We start from the raw sequence: 23,294 nt of genomic DNA, 5'->3' as shown, positions 1-23,294 counted from the left end.
TTAAGATCATGATATATGCATACACATCACGTATGCACATGAAAGTACATGTATACGTATGCATTATAGGTGAGAAAATAGCGATTAAAACATGCACACGCGTGTGAATATATTATACATATATATGTATATATAAATACATACATATATGTATAGGACATCCGTAGGAGAGTCTATAAAGTATCACGGCGCAGGACATCGTATCAGAAAGAAATCCCTAGTGTTAGGAGTTTCCAAATTCTGTGACGTCGGATGTTCCTCGTGTATCTAGGATCTTTTTGCAGAGGTCACTTTGACGCACGAAAGATATTCGGTATCCAACCCCTGGTCTTATAAACACGTAATTTATTTCCATTCGAATTAAACATTCGAAAAACATTATCATAGATCTATGCGACTTGAAATTCAATTATATTATTACGTAAACATAATTCTTGTTAATGCTAGACGTGTAGAATTTAAGCACGGGCAAGATTTATTAATATTGCATCCAAGAATTCGGATGAAAAATATAAGTATATTTATAGTGTATCCGATGCTCTGGAAAAATAATCGCGTTGACAGATAATTTTTAAAAGATAAAACTCAGCCATTTGCTCATGTCGATTTTTACATCGAGATAATATATGGATTTTGAAAGATTCATGCACCCCGGGAGGAACATCCAATACGTTTCACACGTTAGAGTAGTGCTTCTTAGCGGATCGATGCTTTACATCCTTGCTCTCTCTCCCTCTCTCTCTTTTTTTGCTAGATAATTTAATGACATTTAAAAAATGTGCTTATTGTAGAATTTTCTCGGCGTACGAAACTGTATGAAAAATATTTCGCAAAAGATCGTAAAAAGAAAAGAGAGCGGAAAAAGAGCGTAAAAATTTTAGATGTTTGACATGAAACGTCGATGATCCCTTTAGGATCGAGAAGTTCGCCCCTACGTGAGCTTGTGAAGATCTCCTAGATAATCTCCCTATTCCAGCATGGAAAAAAGAATGCCCGAAAGAGAAAGAAAAAAAAACCGCTCTCAAAAGAAATGCTCTCGAAAATCGAAAGCCGAACGATGAGAGTCATTCTTCTTGATTTCGAGTGGCACGAGCGAGTATAGGAACCTCAAAACAGCCTCTTAGCGTATCCAATTCGCTTCTATTGGACTCTCATAGAGGTTTCCTTTGTGAAACTTTAAGTACTGCATACCGTTTGCGTGCACATGATTATGTAACTAGAGTCCAAAGACACGAAGATCCCCGATTAATGATTGAATTCATGAGGGAGTTTTTACGCAAGAAACCGCTTGAACAAGAATGAATCCTAATCCTAAATGCTTTCTACTTATAATTTGAAATGCAAAATTTGAAATTAAAGTGAGTAGATCTAGATACTTTGTACGAATTAATGCGCATTGAAGATCGATAAAAGTAACGCGAAATAAACAATAAGTTGAAAAAGCAATTTTCTTAAAAGGTCAGAAAAAAGCGGTCTCATTTTTCAACTAGAAATAGCAATTGCTGAGATATAATTTCTGATGTAATCCGATATATACGGTTGTTCGATTAATTTTTCATACACAGGTAATAGAATGCTATAGTACGTCAGCAGAGCCGCGACATACTCACTTAATCATATATTGTTTTGTGAATATCGGAAGTTCAGTGTTCAATTTTCTTTTCAAATTACAATGAATGTCAGCGGAATAATATCGGAAAATTTGATAAATGACATAAAACGCATTTTCTCGTTATATTAATATCAGAGACCATGATTTTTTTTTTGTAGTGTTAGAGGTGATATTTATTTTTCCAAAGGATTAACAATTCACATTAATGTCCGGCGAATCGTTTCGCTCTTTCGAAGATCGTGACATGTTAACTTTTACGAGCAGAAGACCAAAGTAGAAAGAATAAGCAAATGTTTGCGTAAACCGGTTACCTGTTTCCTTTTTCCTATGCCTTTCTCTTTCCCCCGAATATTCACTTTTGACTTACCGGTGTTGCATTCGCAATGATACATCCGCAGAAGATGCACGTGTACAAGAAAACCCTGCAGGCGATGATCTATCCGATATCGTCGACCACTCCTCACAATTTCGTCACCTGGACCGCCACATCGCCGACCTACTGCTACGAGTGCGAAGGTCTTCTCTGGGGCATCGCTCGTCAGGGTGTGCGATGTATGGAGTGCGGTGTCAAGTGTCACGAAAAGTGCAAGGACCTCCTGAATGCCGATTGCTTGCAGAGTAAGTAACATCAGCCTTTACTTCTGCAATTTAGTTTGTCTGCAAATGCAATTTCCGTTTGTAGTTACAAAATTATTAATTATATAAGGATATATATTGAATTAATTATATATTTCGCTTCCGTTAATTGCTCGATCGAAGCCGACTATTGTTACGAAATGACTAAACTCTCGGAAGAGTATAAAATAAATTAATATCGTTAATTAACTAAAGTCTCGTTAGTGTAGTTAATAATCGTCATAATCACATATATACAGATATATTAAAGTGATTTCTATCTCTCTACCGAGAAGTTGCAAATGTATTTAGAAATCTCCGAAGAGTCACAAAGGCGTTTCTTGCCGGACAATAAGTAACCGCAATTAAGAGCTTCGGATTCTAGCCATTAACGAGTGTGCAGTAGTAAAATCGGTTGGCCCTTGGTGAAGGAACAAGAGCTAAGCGAGGTCGAGAAAGGCTTCGCGGTTCGTTAAACAGAGATTAGTGCGAATGAATAAATTTCAACAGACATATATATTTAAACGACGCTATTTTCCTCTTAATCCTTCGTCGTCGCTACTTCGATGCGAATTAATACTTAATTTGCTCCGTAAGACATTCCGACTTCAGTCCATTGTAGTCACAGTATTTCCGTCGTTTTGTCAATAAACGGGTATTATCCTCGTAAAATCGATTCATAGAACGGAATAATCGGACGAGTGTTAAAGGGCGCAATTGAATTTCACAGATTAGATCGTCTCGCGCGGAAAAATAACTTTTACGAATAACGCGCAATAAAAACCATTTCGCGTTTTGATTCGATAGATATGGATCGATAATATGACGCGATGAATTTTATAAGTCAATTTTCATTGTCCGGAAAAATCGGGGAAGTAACGACACTCATAATGTCCGTCCGTTCATCACACTTTCAATTTAAGTTTGACGGGCTTCTTTGCGTTTCCTATATATACGTATTCTTTTGTCGGGACACTATCATTCACTATCGATTTGTGTAACGTTTCGAAACTAATGATTCCCATCGTGTACCCGATAAAATTTCTTTCCTCGATTCGACATTTCACGATTAATTTACTCTCTCTCTCTCTCTCTCTATGAATCTACGATTCATCGCATATCAATTTTCCTTGCCTTATAATTTCGCGTTTCCGATTACATAATTCTTCCTTATTCACCGTTATTGTAATTTCGATGTATCAGCTATTTCGCGTTGCATCATGTAGTGTTCAAGACTTTCTGTCTTCCTTATCTAATTATTTGGTATAATAAATGATTTCTCGCGTGTCCATCTGTCATATTTATTATTTATTATATGTATCAGTATAATATACTAATAATGTGTATTAATTAATAATGTGTATTAATCCGCGCGGAGTCATCGCTCGCAAATAATCATAATCGTTTTATTCTCATAGTTCAGAAAAATCATAGTTTGGGCGATGCATTGTGATCCACATGGCATATTAAATTTCTTGATTTAAAAACCATGTGGAATCCACGTGGAGTCAACGCGAAGTCCGTGCGGACTATCGGGAGTTATCGAGCGATGACCATTAGATCCGATAGAAAAGTCGAATTCGTCGACTCGCAGAATGAGCTCGTCTTATTGGCGAAACATCGCTTCTTATTAGCATTTCGGATTTTCTTCTCGCGTCCTTTTCGTTCCTCGTCGCGTCTCAAAACTACATGTCGAGCTGTCATCGAGTTTCTTATCGCGGTGATTTATGTCTTAATTCAGTTACTCGTAAAAATTTCTTTCATACACGTAGTTACTCACACACGCGTTTATAATGTCGGTGTATTTTCGAGCATTGGTGTTTCGTTTTTTCCATTCACAAATTTTTCGCGTTATTTTTAATTCTTTAAAGTCTTTAAATGCTCGAGCACCGCTCGTCATTGATTGAAACTCGATACGCAGATAATAAAAACTAAAAAAAGATATGCCGACACTTGTTTTCATCACTTTTAGTTGTTAAGTGTCACACTCATACTTTAAGTGTCACATTATATGAATGTCCATGTCATCGAATTTCTTATCGCGTATACACACATTATTTATGTTTCAATTCAATTACGTACACAAATTTATTTCATTCACGTTAGTTATTATTCACACACGCAAATGTAACGTCGATGTAATTCCGAGCATTTTCTACGAGCGTAGGAAATAAATGTGTATATATTATTTTTCGATTTAAATTCTGAAATAAATTCAACAAAATAACGTTTTAATTGACGCATATTAATATTAAATTGCTGGTGATTTTTACTCGTTTAGATCTCTGAAACATCATGTATCTTCTAAAAATATAATTTAGATATTCTTCTTTTTAGCATTTTTACGTATTTGTGAACAAAACTGTGTTGAGTAGAAATCTTTTAAATTTTTTATAACTACTATTTCTTACAAAATTTGAATAACTAGAACAACACTGCGCGGACGCTATGCGGCGCATTCTTATATTATATATATTAAATAAAAGAATTTGTTGGTGTTTGCTGGTGGAACGCTGGTGTTTGCTTGGTACCAAAATATTCTGCAAACATTGTACTATCGAAATATACAAGAGATGAATTTTTGGCTCCTCTTAAAATATTAAAAATTAACACTATGTTTCGATAGTACATTGTTTGCAGATTATTTGGTACTATGCAGACACCAGCGTACAAATTTTTTATTAAATATACATAATATAAGAATGCGCCGCATAGGGTCCGCGGCGACGTAGTGTATCTAATTGTGGATGGGAACAGATATATCCGGAATCGTTTTATATTATGTAACCCCTAATTATTCCATGCACAAAATACTGAATTATTGAACGGCGGCTGCAAAAGATGTCTTTAGATATCACGATGCAAGTTCAGATGTTTTTATAAAATGAGGCATTTAGCACGAAAAGAATTAACTTAATTTTTATAGTTATGAGATACTAAAGTTTAAACAATTGGGGCACTTTGCCACTAACACTTATAGTATTACACTATTTATAGAATGTGTATTTATTTATTTATTTATTGTGTTTATGTTAATTAGGCCGTTTTTCTTCTGCTAAATGAAGGGAAAAGGAATCTTGATTACGCTGTTATGCATAAATTAAATTTCTTTCAAAATCGATATGTGAATGACAATATATTGTGCTGACATGTTATACAAGAAGACACATTTTATTTTAAAAAAATTTTAATGAAAATTATATATGTGTTTGCATGTATACATATACATACACACATTTTCTAATTTATTTCACAAAATTTTCAATTCATAATTGAAATTGCTCGTGTCAAGGGAATGCAGAAGTTTCGCGTAGAATTTGAAACGCGATCGATCATCATGCGTATCGGATCACAAAATATTTCGTTACCATTTGCTATCATTCTTGCATCTAACATATCTGATGTCTAGCGATTACATGTCATCAAAATTGACGCGACTATTATGCAACGCGCGAAATGCATAGCCATCTATCACGATCTGTGATACACATTTTCTAGTTTGTATACAATTTTGCGAAATGCATTACCCCGAACGCGTTATACACGCGATGTCTTGTTATTAGTCCTGTATTCAGGCGATATCGGAGCACGAAAATATTAGTATTATGTACTCAATCACTTGTCGATGACACAAATCACGATTTTTATGATATTTTCCTCGCGAAAATCCCAATGCAAATCTCTTTTTTTGTCAAGCATTTTATCAATCAATACATTTTGAAAAATAACATGTTGCGTGTACGCTAATAAATATATAAATTTTATAAATTTTATAACGTATAATAAATCTTTTTCGCGCGTTAAATACATTTTTCTTTTTATCAGAAATAAATAAATTTTATCGATAACATACATTCGGTTCAAAGCAAATGACAATTAATTTGCAACAAATAATTGCATATATATATTTAATCGATCGAGTTGTATCAACGAACTAGTACAGTCAACTAATTATACCTAATACGTACAAGCATATCATGCGAATCTCTCGAATATATTCATATTTCGCTGTTTTATTCGTTCTCATAGGAGCGGCTGAGAAAAGCTCGAAGCACGGCGCAGAGGATAAGGCGATTAGCATAATTACGGCGATGAAGGAGAGGATGAAGCAACGAGAACGAGAAAAACCAGAGATCTTCGAACTAATTCGGTGAGTTTCCGCTAACATTGCGCTCGCTTCCTTTTATTCCCTTCTTTTGCCGCAGCCACGGAAATCGATGCGAAGCAACGAGAACCGTAGGACTGTCAAGTCAATGACAGTTCCAGAATGAATAGCGTCGATCGATGTAGATCGATTCGCCGATCGCCACTGCTCGCTGCTTTTTTTAAATTAAAAAGTCCATTGTCAGTTTCGGAATAAATTATATATAAATCTTGTAAAGAGAAAGAGAGAGAGAGAAATATTTAACGTCGCCTGTATAGAAACCTCGCAAAAACGGCACACTTTTAATAGCGACCCAAAAGCCATTTTCAACTACTGTAGAAATTAATTAGTCGCCATTAAAACAATCCTCCCGTTCCATTCCATCCCGGGAGCTCGTCTCCACTTTGTGTGAGATGAGAATGTAAACGATTCCGCGAGCAAAAAACTCGCCGAGCCGGATTTATATATCCCACCGATTCTAAACGATCGGAAATCGTTAAACGCCCTATAAACGTTGTTTGCGCTAATATTAGCCCTGACGTAACTTCGCGGTAACATAGTGTGTAAACATACGTGAACAATGCTTTACGATGAATACGGCACAAGCACACAATTTACCTTCTAAAAACTTCGAAGTATATATTCTGTTATCTTGGATGGTACAGTGTATTTATTTTACGGCTTCGAATATAATGCATTTCATTATTGAAAACCTATTATCTAATATGATCAATGATCTTTCTGCGAAAGATGATAGAATCTATATGCGCAAACAAGTTAGATTATATTCAGATATTGTAATTTTTATATGCATCACATAAATTAGGAAACATATGTATAGAACAAGCGCAAAAGGAATCACAGTTACAAAACAACGGGTATAATAATTAATGGTATAGTAAACGATAATGTAATGCATTATTCAGTTAACAATAATCTTCGCAATGTCATCGATTAAACGGTATATATGGCAAAATCCGCTTGATGTAATAAACGTGTTACTCTTGTTCGATCAAATAAACTCTGTCGGGAAGCTAAATAATCTCATAAATTAATATTGTTTAATAATCGACATTGACATTTATGTACATACTTAATATATCATTTTCCAATCGAAACATTTAAATCCGTATCTATCTGCGCGAGAACGCGAAAGCAAAAATCTCGCCGCGTTATTTAATATTTTGGCGATAATTTGGCGGATTAAATAAATATATAAATATGTTTACACGACGGAGAGATATAAATTTTGATCCGTTTACGGTTCCAAGCAGGTCACATATGTGTGCATCGTTCTCAGGCGCGGTTTGCATAATAAATGATAAACGGATAAACATATACGCACGCGGTTTAGGGGCACGCGATATATCGCCATAATAACCGTCTAATCGCATTTGCGTACCTTACGTCAATCTGTCGCATATCTGCCGTTGCTCGTGCCATAATTAATTAAGCGTCGTTAATCGAGCTATTCGGGACATCTCGGCCTCCCCCCTCTCCACCCTGCATTTCGATCGTATTATCGATATTTAGCTTATTATATCGCGTTGATTGTAAATATCGCGAACACAACACGAAAAACACACTGTACCTACAGTTTTGTAAAAGTCAGATCGGCAACCAGACAATATTACTCAATATCAACGTTAATTAATTTCGCTCGTATGCGATCTGCATTATGAAAGACCGAATAATCCCGCTGATAAACCGATCGAATAATGCTTGTTCAATTAGTCGCACGTTAGCGCATTATGGTAATAATACACGTCTTTTTCGGTATATATAATTGGAAAATGTGTTTACGCAATTGGCGAGATTAATTGTGAAAGTCGTTAATTGCTCCGGGATGGAATGTATAGGCAGGGATAATTTTTGCAGATATTATTTTCAATCAACACATGTTGAAAATTTTCTCTGACGAAGTTAGCAAAGGTGATACCACGCTTTGGCGCTTTATCATATCAGTATAAACGTACGACTTAATCAGTGCGTATTAAATATATGCAGATATTTCTTCTTCGTTTACGCTGAGTATTACCGTAATTTAGCGCTTCTACCGTAATTAGCACGTGCAAAATTAGTGGAACAGCTGCAGCGTTCGTTATCACGCGCTCCAGGAAAAGCGCTCCGCAGTCGCTTTTGCATAAGAAATATTACATCGCGAAATGCTGCGCTCGCAATAATTATACATATTATTGAAAATCGTAATTAATTTAATATCTCAGGCGACAATAATTAGTTGTCAATTAAGGGCCGTCCGTCCATTCGGCGGCGACAGACCGGAATTAATCCGTAATTAAAAGGGACACGCAGAGACAAGTGCAGCGATGCAGTGGCGACGGTCGTAATAAACGGAGTAATATATGTAACGAAGAGCAAGCGAAGCTAATATAATGTGCGAAATCGTCACCGTTACAAGGCCCGATCTCGTCTTCTTTGATGGACGCATATATTAATCGCGACAATCCAAGCCGGGTCCGAATCTCGGATTTGGATTTGGATGTTCATCGAGCGCAGATATCGTGTACTATCGGGCAATCAACGTTCTCGTTAGGGGTTTGATCGATGACCAGTCGCTTTAATTAGAGATGGGTGCTTGTCCAGCGCGTTTCAAAAATTTCCGTCGACTTAATTGCTCGCCACGGCGTATGTATATACGCTCGATTCTCCTCGTTTAGCCTTCTATATGCTCGCGATATCGGAAAAAATTTAGCAAGAAATAGCACCGTCTGACTGAACAATTGATTCTACAGAGAGAATTCCGAAACTGTATAGGGAATTGCATAGGTAATCGTTCACTAAAACGAGCACGGTTTTTTTTTACGAAATTGCGAAAGAATGGCTAAATACACTTGTCGATTTAAATTTCGCTCGTCACGCGTTGCCTTCTCTTTTTTCATTTTCGTTTATCCGACAAAATATTTCGCTACCGATGAGATAATCTTCCTCTTTGAGGATCTTCTCGCAGCGAAAATATGATATCTCGCGACGGGAAAGCTATGTTTCGCGACGAAAGGTCATCTCGGAACAACGAAGAGTTCGCGATGCTGCAGATAAGACGAGATCGCGGCCATTGGCACAGCTTATATGAAAGAGAGTCTCGTCGGAGTTTAGGTCAGTCTTCGGGGTCGACGAAAAGGCGCACTCGGGTCACATGATGGCGGTGGAGCAGTCGGTTTTGGACGGTACCAGCAAGTGGTCGGCGAAGATCGCTATTACAGGTTTGTGGGCAGCTCGTGCTCGCCGACTCTTAAACTGGTCTTTGTGCACCCTCCCATGCGACGAGCGAGCATCGATATCATCGGTGCTCGTCCCGATACGTACATATGTATATATGTGTGCTGCGTATGCCTACGTATTCTTTGATATTCTACGAGTCACCCCCCGTTGTGTATATCCCTATACATCTATATATATACTGTATACATTTATACGTAATGCGTGTACGCACACAGTTTTACACCTTTATATTCTCTTCATATTATCGTCATTATCGTCATTACGTGCCTTATATCGTCAGATCTGACAATAACGACACTTGATGGCTACCGCGCGTGGCTGCTTTGTATCGATTGCCATGAACTTACCAACATTATGCAGCGGACTGTCCATCTACCATTATGTAATTCCATTATTAAAACATCGTTTGACCATCGTGCTACAACGCGACAGAGCTGTCTTATGTTCGAGCTACAAATCGCTCGAATAAACTTGTTTACCTCTATTATTTTCCCTTTAACTTCTTTATATAAGTTGGAATATACTTCGCACCTGACAACTTAACCCGCGAGCTTTACTTAAAGTCACGATGGACGAGCTATTTTCGTATATTCTCCTCTGGAAACACCTTGACTTACATCCCCTCGCAACTATCTTGTTCAAACTGATATTAAGACTATTGTGTGTGCGCACGTGTATGTTATGTTGTTGTTTTACATGTGTGTGGGTGTGTGTGTATGTATGTGGTATGTGTATGTGTGCGTATGCTGTTTTTTTACGATCTTATACATTTGTCCGCTGGATGTAACGATATTGCGCGCCCCGACTATTTAAACACCATTAATTGGATATTACTTGGTATTTGCCTCTTCCTTTTCCTCATCAGTGTCTCTTTTTTTCTTTTATTTTTTTCCTCAATGGTACTTCCTCTCGTTCCAATTTCGTTCCAATTTCCCAGCTGCAGCGGCTCCTTTTTCAACAAAATCGATGAAATCGAGTTTGCAAGCAGTTCTCGCCTCGTTCGTACGCTCTCGTCCGATTTGCAGAAACTTTTCTTCTTCAGATACAGAGAGAGCGCGGAATTTCGTGCTTCAAATAAAATTTCCCGCGAGTCGGTCCGAACGGTTCCCCTAGAAACAACAGCTCGATTACCATCGTGCAGTGAAATATCTCTCAAAATGCTCGAGATACAACTCGGACGGCCAATTTAATTTCTATTAGCAAAAATCATAAGACTTATCGAACCAACATTGCGTTGCTTTGTTTTACGCATCAACATGAGGATATACGAATGTTCACAGTGTGTATATGTATGCGTGTGTGCGATTGTGCTGGTCAGCTATCACGCGATGCTCTTCCCTTTCTCTTGGTGGGAATTCAATCGAGAGTCCATTAAGGTCACGTGGCAACTTGTTGTGGCGCCAAGTATGTGCCGTTGCCATTGTCTAAGGTAAATTCCCGGTTCGACTAGAGTCATCGAGCTTCCATGAACGCGAATCCCTGACCGATGGGTTCGATACTCACACACAGTGACGTGTATCGAAAACGCGTTCTCTTTCCCTGCATTTCTGCACCGAGATGATAATCCAAGCATCGATCATCGTCTCGATCGACGCGTCATTTCAGCTTCTCGCTTTCGCAGCATGTAACTTTTCGAGGTGAAAAGGCTCGCGTGTCGAAGATAGGAAAATTGAATTCACCTCGACGTATGTTGGATTAGTTTGGTGATCTGCGTTTAACTAGAACGGATGTCAAAGATATTGGAAAAATGCATTTATCTCGACATACATCTCGAGAAATAAATTGCGTTTATGAATTATAGATGGGACAAAGTTTGTTTCAAACGCAAAACAAGAATGGGTCGATACATCCTACGAGAAAGTCGAACATAGTTTTTTTTTTATTTGAAAGCTTATAAACTTATAAATCTTTGTAAACTTATTACATGTCTATCGAAAAAGTATTGTCGAGTTAATATCGTTTACACACTTTTCGTAAACATACATACACACAGTGCGCGGTAACGATTTCTTTTCCGCGGGCTGTTTTCCGCGATAAATATATTGCATGAGAAACGTACGCGATCGTGGAAAAAAGTAACCTGACCGAAATAACATGTGCGACGCGAGGGTAGGTATACACTTTGCCTTTTTTCTATTCATTATTTCTATTCCGCGTGATAACGCGTCCATTGTTCCGCCAAATCAAAGGGAAAACGAATCTCTTTCTTTCATTCGTCGTCTCATATGGTCGGGAATAGAAGGAACATAAGTATATATGGTCTCTTACAATGTACTCGGTGTACTTTACCGGAGGGAAGTTTAACGGCATTGATCGATGGTCGTAATTCAAAGGAGAGAATTTTGTTTCATCAATTCTTCCTTATTCTCCATATTCGAAGACGTCGCGCTCGGAAGGAAATCAAATTTTATTCTTCGTTTTTTAAACATAATTATAATTCGACTATGAAATTATACTTCAATGTACCTATAATGTTTCATAAAATTTTAATACTCTCTTTCAATATAGAATCAAATCTTTGATCATGGATAAAAAGTAATTGTAATTATTTTTCAATGACAGGAGAAGAGAATTAGATTTCTCCGAACTTTTATAGACAGATAAAAATTTATTTGTAATTAAATAAACGATTAAATTATTTATGACAAAACCGGTTTGATATCTCTCTGTAACAGTAGCTCGTTGGCTAAATAATGATCGCATATAAACGTTGCGTTTATAAAGCTGTTCATGTTCGTCTTCGTAAAACGATTATTACCACGACTAGGAGATCAACGGAAGTCCCGCGCTGGCGATGCGCCACATAAGTCGAGCAACAAGTTTTCTTATTCCAAGCCGATAGGCGCACCTCGGTCAGCTCTCCATATGAAACGATAACTTTACGATGGCAGGATGTTAACAGGTGGCATGGCACGTTACCGTATTTGTGGCGTGACAACGCGTGTATGATCGATCAACTTTTCTCGTGTACTTTGCACATTTTGGATGAAACTTTGATAAAACGTCAATGGTATTCCGTTGTATGCTTGATCGACTCGATTCAACTTTGTTTCTTCCATTATGTCCTTATATACGATTCTTAATACTCTTCCCTCTTCTTCGATGTAAATATAGTTCGATCTAGCCGACTTGTAATTCGAGGTAAGGATATATTAGCTTCATTTTCTTCGATCTTCATTTCATATTCATTCGTCGAATTCTGTATACAATATCCGGCTTGCGAAAGTCACACATTGAAAAATGATATGGAGAACGAGGGGGAAGTTTTCAGAGCTAATCCATCTCAGATTGAGGCGCGGATTTGCAATACACGTCTCCCTTTGCTTTCACACGAGATATACATATACACACAGATGCCGAGAAATATTCCCATATTCCGGATTAATCTCCGAGAAAAACATCCTAGTGTCCTGGCTACGCGAATGCGTCCCCGCTATTATAGCTGAGCTGCTGAATATGATACTGCCGTCGCTGTTGCTGCTGTTACCGCTGCTGTTGCTGCTGTTACCGCTGCTGTTGCTGCTGCTGCTGCTGGATGGCTGTTGGATAATACAATACGGACGATCCTCCGCCTCGTAATGATCCCTTCGGTGGCCTCCGTAAGATGTACACCCTCAAAGGTGCCCCGTCTCTCTCGGGAGGGTTCTCTTCTCCGATTAAATGAACGACTATATACGAAAGGGGGTACGAGAGGTTGTCGAAGGACGATCCGATGACGAGGGAATTGTCTTCTTTTCAGCACGACGTTTTCAGTGGACCCGGATACGCACATAGACAGTCTCGAGCAGGCGGAACAGATCGTCCTTGAGGGTACCAGCAAGTGGTCCTGCAAGATCGCCATCACAGGTGACACGATACTGATACCTTTAGAGTTTTTAATGATCATTCACCACAATCTCGATAACGAATCACTCGATTCTTCTGTCAGTCACATAATACACGCTTGAGACACACAATTTGACACGAAAACTTAGTGATAAACTTTTATGAACGGCTGACATTTATTTTCTCTTTCTGTAAAATACAAAATTTACTCTCTTCTCTCTATTCTCTTTCTGAATCACCGAGAGCAAATTTTCCAATCGTCGAATTATATCGGGATGTGTGATGACTCCGTTCGCAGATTCTCGGATGAACTTGGAATTAAACTTTACTTCTCGCGGAAACATGATTGCGGATTCATCCGACAATCCGTAATCGAAAGCAGATGCGGAGCATTATGTATCCTGTATCCCGCGGTTCGTCAAGCACAGCCTCACACGTATCTCGACTTTCCATCACCGTGTTCTCGTGCACACGATTTTCGCGATTCAAGAGCAAAACACGAAAGATCTATGTCACAAAGCACTATCGGGGAGGGGGGGGGGGTGATAACGGAACCTGATATATATATATATATATATATGTATATATGTATATATATGAAGCACAACGCAGTATACGTCGCGTATATATACTCTCACAATCGTACACCATCGTGCGCTTGTGTATATATTTGTGGATACGATCGATGTACTTCCGTCCGGCACGAAGTCGAACCCCTCGAGGATCGATCGAGCGACATAAACCTGAATCTCCGAGTCGTGTATCCTGCCCGTATCGCCCGCGTTTCTCTCTCCCTTTTTCGGCAAGTTTCGAAATATATATTAAAGTTGAACAACGTATTCTCGTTTCGCTCTCGTTACAATGAAAACTAAGGCAATTTGCGTGACGTTCCGCCGATCGGTAGGTTTGAAACGCATAATACGACGTTCATTGTCGGTTTTAACGAAGCGATTTGAATGTATCTGAGAGCTGCTACCTCGTATGCATTTCTAGGACGACGTTGTGTCGATTCGGTAAATGTAACGGACGGTGAATTATGTCATATACATCTATATATACATGCCGTCTCCGGAGGGAATAACTGTGCGAGTTACTTCCGACCGTGCAGCAACATATAGATAGGTATGCGTTATGTTTGACGGCGACTTTTAATTCTCTCGATTTTGTTATCGGATCGTTGCCGGTCGCTCTGTAACGTCAATAAAAATGTCAAGCGCCGAGACGTATAATAACTTTGCGATATTACAGGAATAGAGCGTGTGTCATAGAAAATTACACCTCTCTCTCCCCGTTTGAAATTGCAATCGCGGTGCATCGCGCTGCGAACGACGTGGAAACGACGGGAGAGGCGCAGGGTGCATATGTATGCGCACCTTCTCCGAGGAGGAGATCGATAGTTCAACGTACAGACAAGTGCGATAGCTGTGTGCTCCAGCCTCCGCGGCTCATTCACGTCGCAGTATGAATTCATGTATTTCTTATCTACTCGGAAACTGCATAAAAGAATACAAACGAAAACCAGAACACATTTCTTATTAACCGAGAAATACTAGGAAGGTTCTCGTCGGACGTGATACTATTCTATTGCGAGGAGATATTATCGATTCTCTTTCAGCACGCTTATATATCTAATATTTTAAGCATGCAAATATAACAGAGAATGCCAACGTATCCCGGATTGATATGGATCGCAGCCAATAATAAGGATACAGTCGAAATACCATCGGGAACGTCACGTCGGAAAACGCGAAAGAACAAAGTAAATTGATGGAAAAAAGAAGAGATCCAATGGGATTCGAACTTTTTTTTGTCCTTTTATCGCTCTCACAAAAGTGCTGCCAATGGTGAAATCTGTGAATGACAGTTCTCTCTTCGAAAAGACGCGCCAGCCGTAGATTCGTGTTTCATGTTTAGAGTTAGAGAAACTTAGCAACTCAGGGTCTTAAATAACTAAAACCCTCGAATGGATGTTAATATTTTAGTTTCGAGTATACAAGAAAACATTTTATATACATCTTATTATTATTCATATATGTATCATCAAAAATCTCGAGATTAAAACCGTAATAAGCGTATATATTCCGTATATATGTACATTTCTTCTCGCGTTACTGGAAGGTTGAACGAAAAGTTACAGAGATGAGAAAAAAAAAACACGGGCCTTAAACGAAGTCATATGAAATTTATAAATTGCATTTCGCGCACTTAACGTACGTAATGCAAGAGACGGACGAGCGCGAAGAGAGAAAGGCACTTTATTATTTACGATCGAGCTGGAAAGATGAACGAGGATGGGCGATATATTTGTGCCTTGGAGCACATTCCGACGAGTAGAAGTCGATAAATATAGAGTCAACATAGCGAACTGCAACGAAACTTTTTTGCCTTTCAAAGGCAAGCCGGAATATCCAGCGGCGCTCTTCTAGTCCGCCGCTAACGACGGAAGTAGCGAGAGGAAAAAAAAAGTCAGAAAGAGGTCAGAGAGATACGAAAAAGGGAGGCTATCCCGGTAAAACGGGGAGATAAGTAAATAGGACACATAGCATAAAAAATAAAAGAAAATCAGCGGAATGGTCTGCTTTAAACGCGACGTCTCTTCCTTTCCAACCATTTTATTCCTTCCATGAGCGTTTCCTTCCTCGCGCCTTTATATACTCCCGCGCACTCTTGAATACTCGAGAAGAGTGAGTTTAAATAATCGGAGAAGGAGCGAGAGAGATAGAAGATTGAAACGTCTTTCTGAGGTCTAAGAGATTACTTCAGTGAAGAATATTATGGATAGTCACGATAGTCGCAGTTGTCAATCATCGTTTGCTTGGTTTATCTGGTATCTGTCTGCGACTTTTGTTTTAATCAGAAAATTATATCAAAGAAAAAGAAACAAAACGGTATTATCCTGAAACTTAAATAGGCACTTGAACCACTCTTATCAAGTGCCACTTTCAACCGTTGGAATTAATAAAGGTCGAAATTTAAATACTTGTCGAGAACCGGAACTGAATCGTTCAATCCCCTTTTGTGTATATATACGGGATCCTAGTTTTCCTCGACGCGTTTCAACATACGCGATTTTGAGAATACCTAATCTGATTCTGAACGAGCGAATTAACGGCCGCCACATGGACGAAATGGAAGGAAATGAAGGGCCGAACGAGGGAACGCGCGAATTGTGATGAAAGAGATAGAGAACTACGTTGGTAACAGTCGGTGCCACTTCCTCTTCCGCCCCAATAATCAAATCTCGTGACTCACTGGGCGCGAATTAAAATGGCTAGAGATCTGACGAGATACTGTCGCAGATTGCGAGGATCGAGGACGGGGAAATCGTATTCCCTCGGGAGAGAATTCCACCTTTCGCGAGAGGGTTTACGAGTTAATAAAAAGCGCGATATCGGTACAAGTGCAATACCCACCGAAGCATAATCATCGGAATATACACAGCAATGTGATCAATTAAAAATTAATGTGCCTCGCGGCTGCAAATGTACGCGTTGAATTAGCGCGTTTCACACGAGATTGAACCCGAGTATGTCACTCAACACGTAAAATCGATACGCAAATTGATAACGATCAACCTCATAACGCACATGCAAACGAGAAATTATACATTGGATGCCGATGATAAGTGCGATACATTCTGCATCGTATCGCGGTCAGTCGATGCGATGTTTCCTTTCTCGAAATCAGATCATAATCGACGCGTTGCAACGCAAAACACACATTGTATTCCTGATCGTTTTCGATATATATTTAAAAATTAAATTTGCAAGAGTGAAATCGATTGCGACCGATGACGACGTGCAAAAACATGAATAACGCGCGTACATCCGATTGATATCGTGTCGTTTAATAGAAAGGAATTTTCGAAACGTTCGATAAATCTTCTATATTCGGTAATGACTTTATTACGCGTCTCTCTGAAGCATCCGGATTCAATTCCGGGTGCGTTTTTCGTTTAATCCGATTTACGGAAAATCGTCTTAGATGCAGATCGTATGCAAATTCGCTCTCACACAAACTGACGCGTATCGAATTAATCAATCGTTGTACGATATATGTAAATACGAGATGTAATAATATTTACGCAACTCTTATTATAAATTAATGAGGTTACAGCATATTCGTCTATGTCAGTCGGTGAATTACACATTATTGTGCACAATCACAGAGCGTAAAGTTGCGCAAATTACAACATACACACACAGACACAGAGACACTCAGACGCGCGTTTATATACGCGCCGAGACCCTCTCTCTTGACATCTCTCACAAAGTGGATTGTGGCGATGACTCGATGATTAATGAGATTAGGTATGAAATTGACATTCATCGAGGGGGCAGGGAGCATCAGCGATCGTCCCCTGCTGCAATCGGCGATGCGAATCGCAAAGAGTTAGTAGCATGGGCATGTATGTCTGTCCGTCGATCTAAATCGAAGCACGTATGATTAATATATATATATATATGATATATCACAAATATATATATTTATTTGTCTTATAAATATCCCCTTTATATGCTACAATACATATGTCTATATATAATTGTACGTATATACATACATACAAACTATATGTATACATATATATACATATTGATATATATATATATATATATGTATATATATGTATAATAATAAATGTATGTATATAATTCTCACGCCGAGCTTTTGCACGCTTTTAAGATTGCTGTCTCAAAAGAATATCAAGTGTCCAGTCCAGATGAATGTTAAGCCTTTGCATGCATCTTCTTCACACGAAATATATATATATAAATATAAAATTATTTATAATGATTCGAATATCGAAAATAAAGAAAATATCTCTTATGTTATTTTGCGATAAACGTTAATTGATAAGACTCATTATCTATATTCATTGATTTGATATTCACGTCTACACAACTTTAATTCAGCAAGTTTTTTGAGAGCAAGTCTTTTTCCCTTTTACGAAATGAAGTCGAGTATTTTAATTGCGAGTCTGAAGAGTTTTGCAAAAACTACTGAGCGGTTTAATGGAGAAGATACAATGGATGCATCGACTTTTCTCAATTCCTTGTATATTTCGAGATAAAAGCCCTACGGGACGTTTTTAAACTACCTGTTTTTAATTAAATTCTCACATAAAGCAGAGTCATATTTATTCATTCGGCCAACGGCACGAATAAATGACGTGAGGACAGTGTGAATAGATGAATATAAAACACCTGGAAAAAAAAGTTTCCTCCAGCTGTCCATTATCCATAAATGCTAAAAAAATTATAACGACGATGACGAAACATCGAAACAATTCATAAATCTACATATACATAGTCGTATCGACGTGCAAAAATGCAAGGAAAAATTTTTATCTTTTTTCTTAATTTTCTATAATTATGAGATTCCCGGAAACTATTAAATATTAATATTAATCATTAATAAAATATATAAGGGATAATAAATAATAAAAAATTTCGCGATTTTTTTCTCGTAAATAATAAAGTCGAGGCGGATAATGTTAGAATAACGCTGATGGAGAACGTGTATATAAAATACGCTAGTCGCTGAATCAGAATTGGGACGGGACAGTAAAATTTCATTACCTTCGCGTAGGATGATGCACGGCGGTCCCGGCTTCGAGAGCTGTAACCATCCGTTTGTGGCCTATCATTCTGGTATTCCGTCGACACGACCCGGAACAACGATTTCCCGTCGACGAACGATACGACGAGCCCGTACGATAGATCGTAATCCTGGCTCGTTTATCGACGGTACTTCTTACAAGTGCGCGGGTCCACACCGTTTTCTCCGCGAACCTCTGGAATCCCGCGTCGTGTCTAGAATTCCAGAGCTTATACGACACGTTTTATCGTCGTTGTGATTTTTTTCTCTTTATTTCCGATACGATCTATTTTTTTTTTGCGATTGACACAGAAAAGAAATGTAGTTCTATAACAATATGCGGAATTTAAATGAATATCTGACGCGATCCCGTTGCGACGCGTTTTATTCGATTACGAATGGAAATGCGAAGTTATGATGAAGTTATGGTTGTTGACAGTTTTTTTGTAAAGCGATGCGGAACAGATGTTCCAACGAATATCCAGGAATTCTGTGTTAGCTTTATTGGATTAACCCTCGCAGCCGCGTTCTTGGATACTGGCCAGCTGGCAAACTTCGATCCTAATGTTTTTTATTCGATTTATATCTCGTGGTAATCACATTAAACGTATACCGCAAAATTGGAAATTTACGTTTCCGCGATTAAAAAAAGAAAAATTGTTTTTTTTTCGCGTGCAAATTCTAGGCATTCCAGTTTAGTGAGTAATAGCCTAATCGTATTCTTCTCCCGCGTCGATAGTGATCAGCGCCCAGGGATTAATCGCCAAAGATAAGAGCGGCACATCCGATCCCTACGTGACGGTCCAAGTTGGCAAAGTGAAGAAACGTACGAGGACCATGCCGCGAGAGTTAAATCCAGTGTGGCACGAGAAGTTCTACTTGTAAGTAATTTCAACAAGTTTCTGTGCTACGCCAGCGGAATGCGTAATTTTCTTCAATCTTACTGGTAAAGTCTTCTGCAAATTTTCGCGCGACAGCAATTGTCACACTTCCTTCGTACATATGTATGTTTACATGTTTACTTATCGCACTTTACTTGTTGAAAACACGCAGACCTTACGTACGACGACATTTTCATTACAGGTCGTTTAAATATTCGAGAAAGAATTTCTTTTATTTTTAAAAGAAACAAGACTCAGATTAAAACTTACTGTTCGCAGCGAGTGCCACAATTCGTCCGATCGAATCAAGGTTCGAGTGTGGGACGAGGATAACGACCTCAAGTCGAAGCTGAGGCAAAAGTTGACGAGGGAGAGCGACGACTTCCTCGGGCAGACCATCATCGAGGTCCGGACGCTCAGCGGCGAGATGGACGTCTGGTACAATCTGGAGAAGAGGACGGACAAGAGCGCGGTGTCGGGCGCGATTCGGCTGCACATCAGCGTCGAGATCAAGGGCGAGGAGAAGGTGGCTCCTTATCACGTGCAATACACCTGTCTGCACGAGAACCTCTTCCACAGCCTGTGCGAGGAGAACGGTGGTATGGTGACTCTGCCACAGGCGAAGGGCGACGACGCCTGGAAGGTCTACTTCGATCCTCCCGGCGAGGAGCTCGTTGACGAGTTCGCCATGCGCTACGGCATCGAGAGCATCTACCAGGCGATGACGTGAGTGCTGTTAAAAAAATCATATGTCAAACATTATTATCTCGGAATAACTTTTCGAACCGCGATTTTGAATTCTCGAGCAAACAATTTTTATTCTCGTTATTAAAGTTGAGATTAAAATTATAAGCGTAATAATGGGAATTAAAATTACGCATATTTACTCGAGATTAAAACAGGTAATGATATTTGATTATTATTGCTCGAAACTAAAATACAAAATTTCGAACATTTCTGATTTATCGCTATTGCAGTGTAGAACAATAAAATAAATACATTACAGCGACATTAAATTTTCTTGTATAACAATTTTTCCGACAGGCACCTTTTTTAACCTTCTCTTGAGAAGAGGTAACGTTTCAATGTTATATATTTTACTTGGAATTAAAATACAGGCAATAATTCTGCTTCTTAGGTGATTATCGTAGCTTCGATCGAGACGATCGATCGTTCGATATCGATTCTGGTTCCGTATTCGTGAACCGATCTCGTATTTTCCAGGCACTTCCACTGCCTCTCAACCAAGTACCTGTGTCCAGGCGTGCCGGCCGTTATGTCGACTCTCCTGGCAAACATAAACGCGTACTACGCCCATACGACCGCTAGTCCGGCCGTGTCGGCCAGTGATAGATTCGCCGCCAGTAACTTCGGGGTGAGTGCCGGATGTTGAAGGTTGCGCCGGTGGCGCGTGGTAGGTCGAGGGATGGTAGGGAAGCGAGGGATGGTGGACGCTCGGAGTCTGCAAGTAGCGAGAAATACTCTTGCAATTTCCTGCCAACCAACACTATCCGTTATCCCGAGTTGCTTCCTCGCATTCGAGACGTTAGCGCGTCGACTTGCGCAAGAACGCGAATCTCTTTCCACCTCTATCAATTACATTCTCACCAGGTCACGAATAAGAGATGAGCTGACGCGAATATTCAAATAATTACTTCGCGAACTTTCGAACGGGATTAAGTGATATACCCGGCAGCGTCGAATATCTTCGAATAAAATTTGAATCTTTTGATAAAATGGAGCATTTACCGAGGATTAGAAGAGATTTCTCGCCCGAAAGAACTAATAATTTGACTCTTTTTGTTATAAAACTGTAAGAATAATAAAGTCTAAGAGCGAACAACAAAGCTCAAATATTTGCATAGGATTTAAGAAACCTTTACGTTACAAATCCGTATCGCTAATTAAAGATTCAAGATTGTGCCGTGTTTATGATTGCATTTTTCTGCTGCTCTCTTTCTTAATCTTTTCTTAGGAAAGAATTACGGAAAAGTATATATATACATGTTAGTTAATTAAGATTTTAATTAAGATTTTCTCTTCTACCGCATTCTGTTTATGCAATGTAGATTTTAGCCGAGTCGCAGTCAAGACTGGCCAAAACTGAATTTTTCTAGCGTGTAGAGAATATGGAAATGTTTTTCTCGAACCTCTACCTATAAATCGACGTTCTTTCGGTACTTGTAAAACAGCGAACGATATGTGAACCAAAATTTTCCACAAAATTTAAATTCGCGAATCTTTTAATTCTGCAAAAGAACAGATGTTTTTTATATTCCTGAATTATGCATGATATTCTCTTTCGAAAATATTACGGCGAAATTTTTCGCGTTCCGAAGAAATTCACCGCGGTTGAAAATTTTCGAACGTCGTGATAGCTGAAACTCGACGAGAGAGTCTCTTCACAAAACGCGCAGCTATTCTCAATTGGTAAAAAGCTGTCGGGGTAAAATAGAAAAAAGGATTCAACCCGTGTGTTTGTCCGACGAGAAAAGAAATTTGCCTTATTGCAACTGCGATTATATTAATAAAAGAAGCGCTCAATCGGATTCTCTTCTCGTTGTAGAAAGAGAAATTCGTCAAGCTACTGGATCAGCTGCACAACTCTCTCAGGATCGACCTATCAATGTATAGGAATAACTTCCCGGCCTCAAGCCAAGAAAAATTGATGGATTTAAAGAGCACCGTGGATCTGCTGACGAGTATCACGTTCTTCCGTATGAAAGTCCAGGAACTGTCGAGTCCGCCGCGGGCCAGCACCGTTGTCAAGGACTGTGTCAAGGCATGCCTGCGATCGACCTATCAGTTCCTCTTCGAGAACTGTTACGACCTGTACAATCGAGAGTTCCAGGCGGACCCGAACGAGGCGAAGAGGGACTCGGACGATCACGGGCCGCGGCTGGACTCGCTCGACTTCTGGCACAAGCTGATCGCCTTGATAGTCTCGGTGATCGAGGAGGACAAAAACAGCTATGCGCCCGTGTTGAATCAATTCCCTCAGGAGCTCAACATCGGTCAACTGTCGGCAGCCACGATGTGGTCTCTGTTTGCGGTGGACATGAAGTACGCTCTGGAGGAGCACGAGCAGCATAGACTGTGCAAGTCCTCGGCCTATATGAATCTGCACTTCAAGGTCAAGTGGCTACACGCCAATTACGTCAAGGACGTGCCGCCGTACAAGGGCGCCGTGCCGGAATATCCGGCTTGGTTTGAGCCCTTCGTCATGCAGTGGCTTAATGAGAACGACGATGTCTCGTTAGAATATCTCCACGGTGCCTTTAGTAGAGATAAAAAGGAAGGCGTAAGTGATATATCTCATACGGATGTTATTCATACGAACCCCGACGTAGATCTTTAATTGGTTCTCCAATTTTTTCCT

At 39.3% G+C, this 23,294-nt stretch overlaps 1 protein-coding gene across 5 annotated transcripts in view; it reads left to right on the top strand.

The window, feature by feature from the left end:
• Positions 1-23,294, top strand: part of Unc-13 (protein unc13 homolog) — a 99,424-nt gene that overhangs the window by 62,790 nt on the left and 13,340 nt on the right. For 3 of the 5 annotated variants that reach the window (XM_083052675.1, XM_083052674.1, XM_083052677.1), the window contains 7 exons: positions 2,011-2,230; positions 6,257-6,377; positions 9,486-9,592; positions 19,774-19,915; positions 20,195-20,641; positions 21,140-21,290; positions 22,482-23,216. In XM_083052675.1, coding sequence (XP_082908801.1) covers positions 2,011-2,230; positions 6,257-6,377; positions 9,486-9,592; positions 19,774-19,915; positions 20,195-20,641; positions 21,140-21,290; positions 22,482-23,216 — 1,923 coding nt within the window. Of the gene's footprint in view, positions 1-2,010; positions 2,231-6,256; positions 6,378-9,485; positions 9,593-13,350; positions 13,458-19,773; positions 19,916-20,194; positions 20,642-21,139; positions 21,291-22,481; positions 23,217-23,294 lie in introns of all 5 variants that reach the window. The other 2 variants (XM_083052678.1, XM_083052676.1) reach the window with 1 other exon arrangement.

Source organism: Prenolepis imparis, unplaced genomic scaffold (assembly GCF_030444845.1).
Source record: "Prenolepis imparis isolate NDT839.2.m4 unplaced genomic scaffold, iyPreImpa1.0 SCAF_13, whole genome shotgun sequence".
Lineage (NCBI taxonomy): Eukaryota > Metazoa > Arthropoda > Insecta > Hymenoptera > Formicidae > Prenolepis > Prenolepis imparis.
The sequence above is the reverse complement of the archived record's forward strand: the minus strand, read 5'-3'. Positions and strand labels throughout refer to the sequence as shown.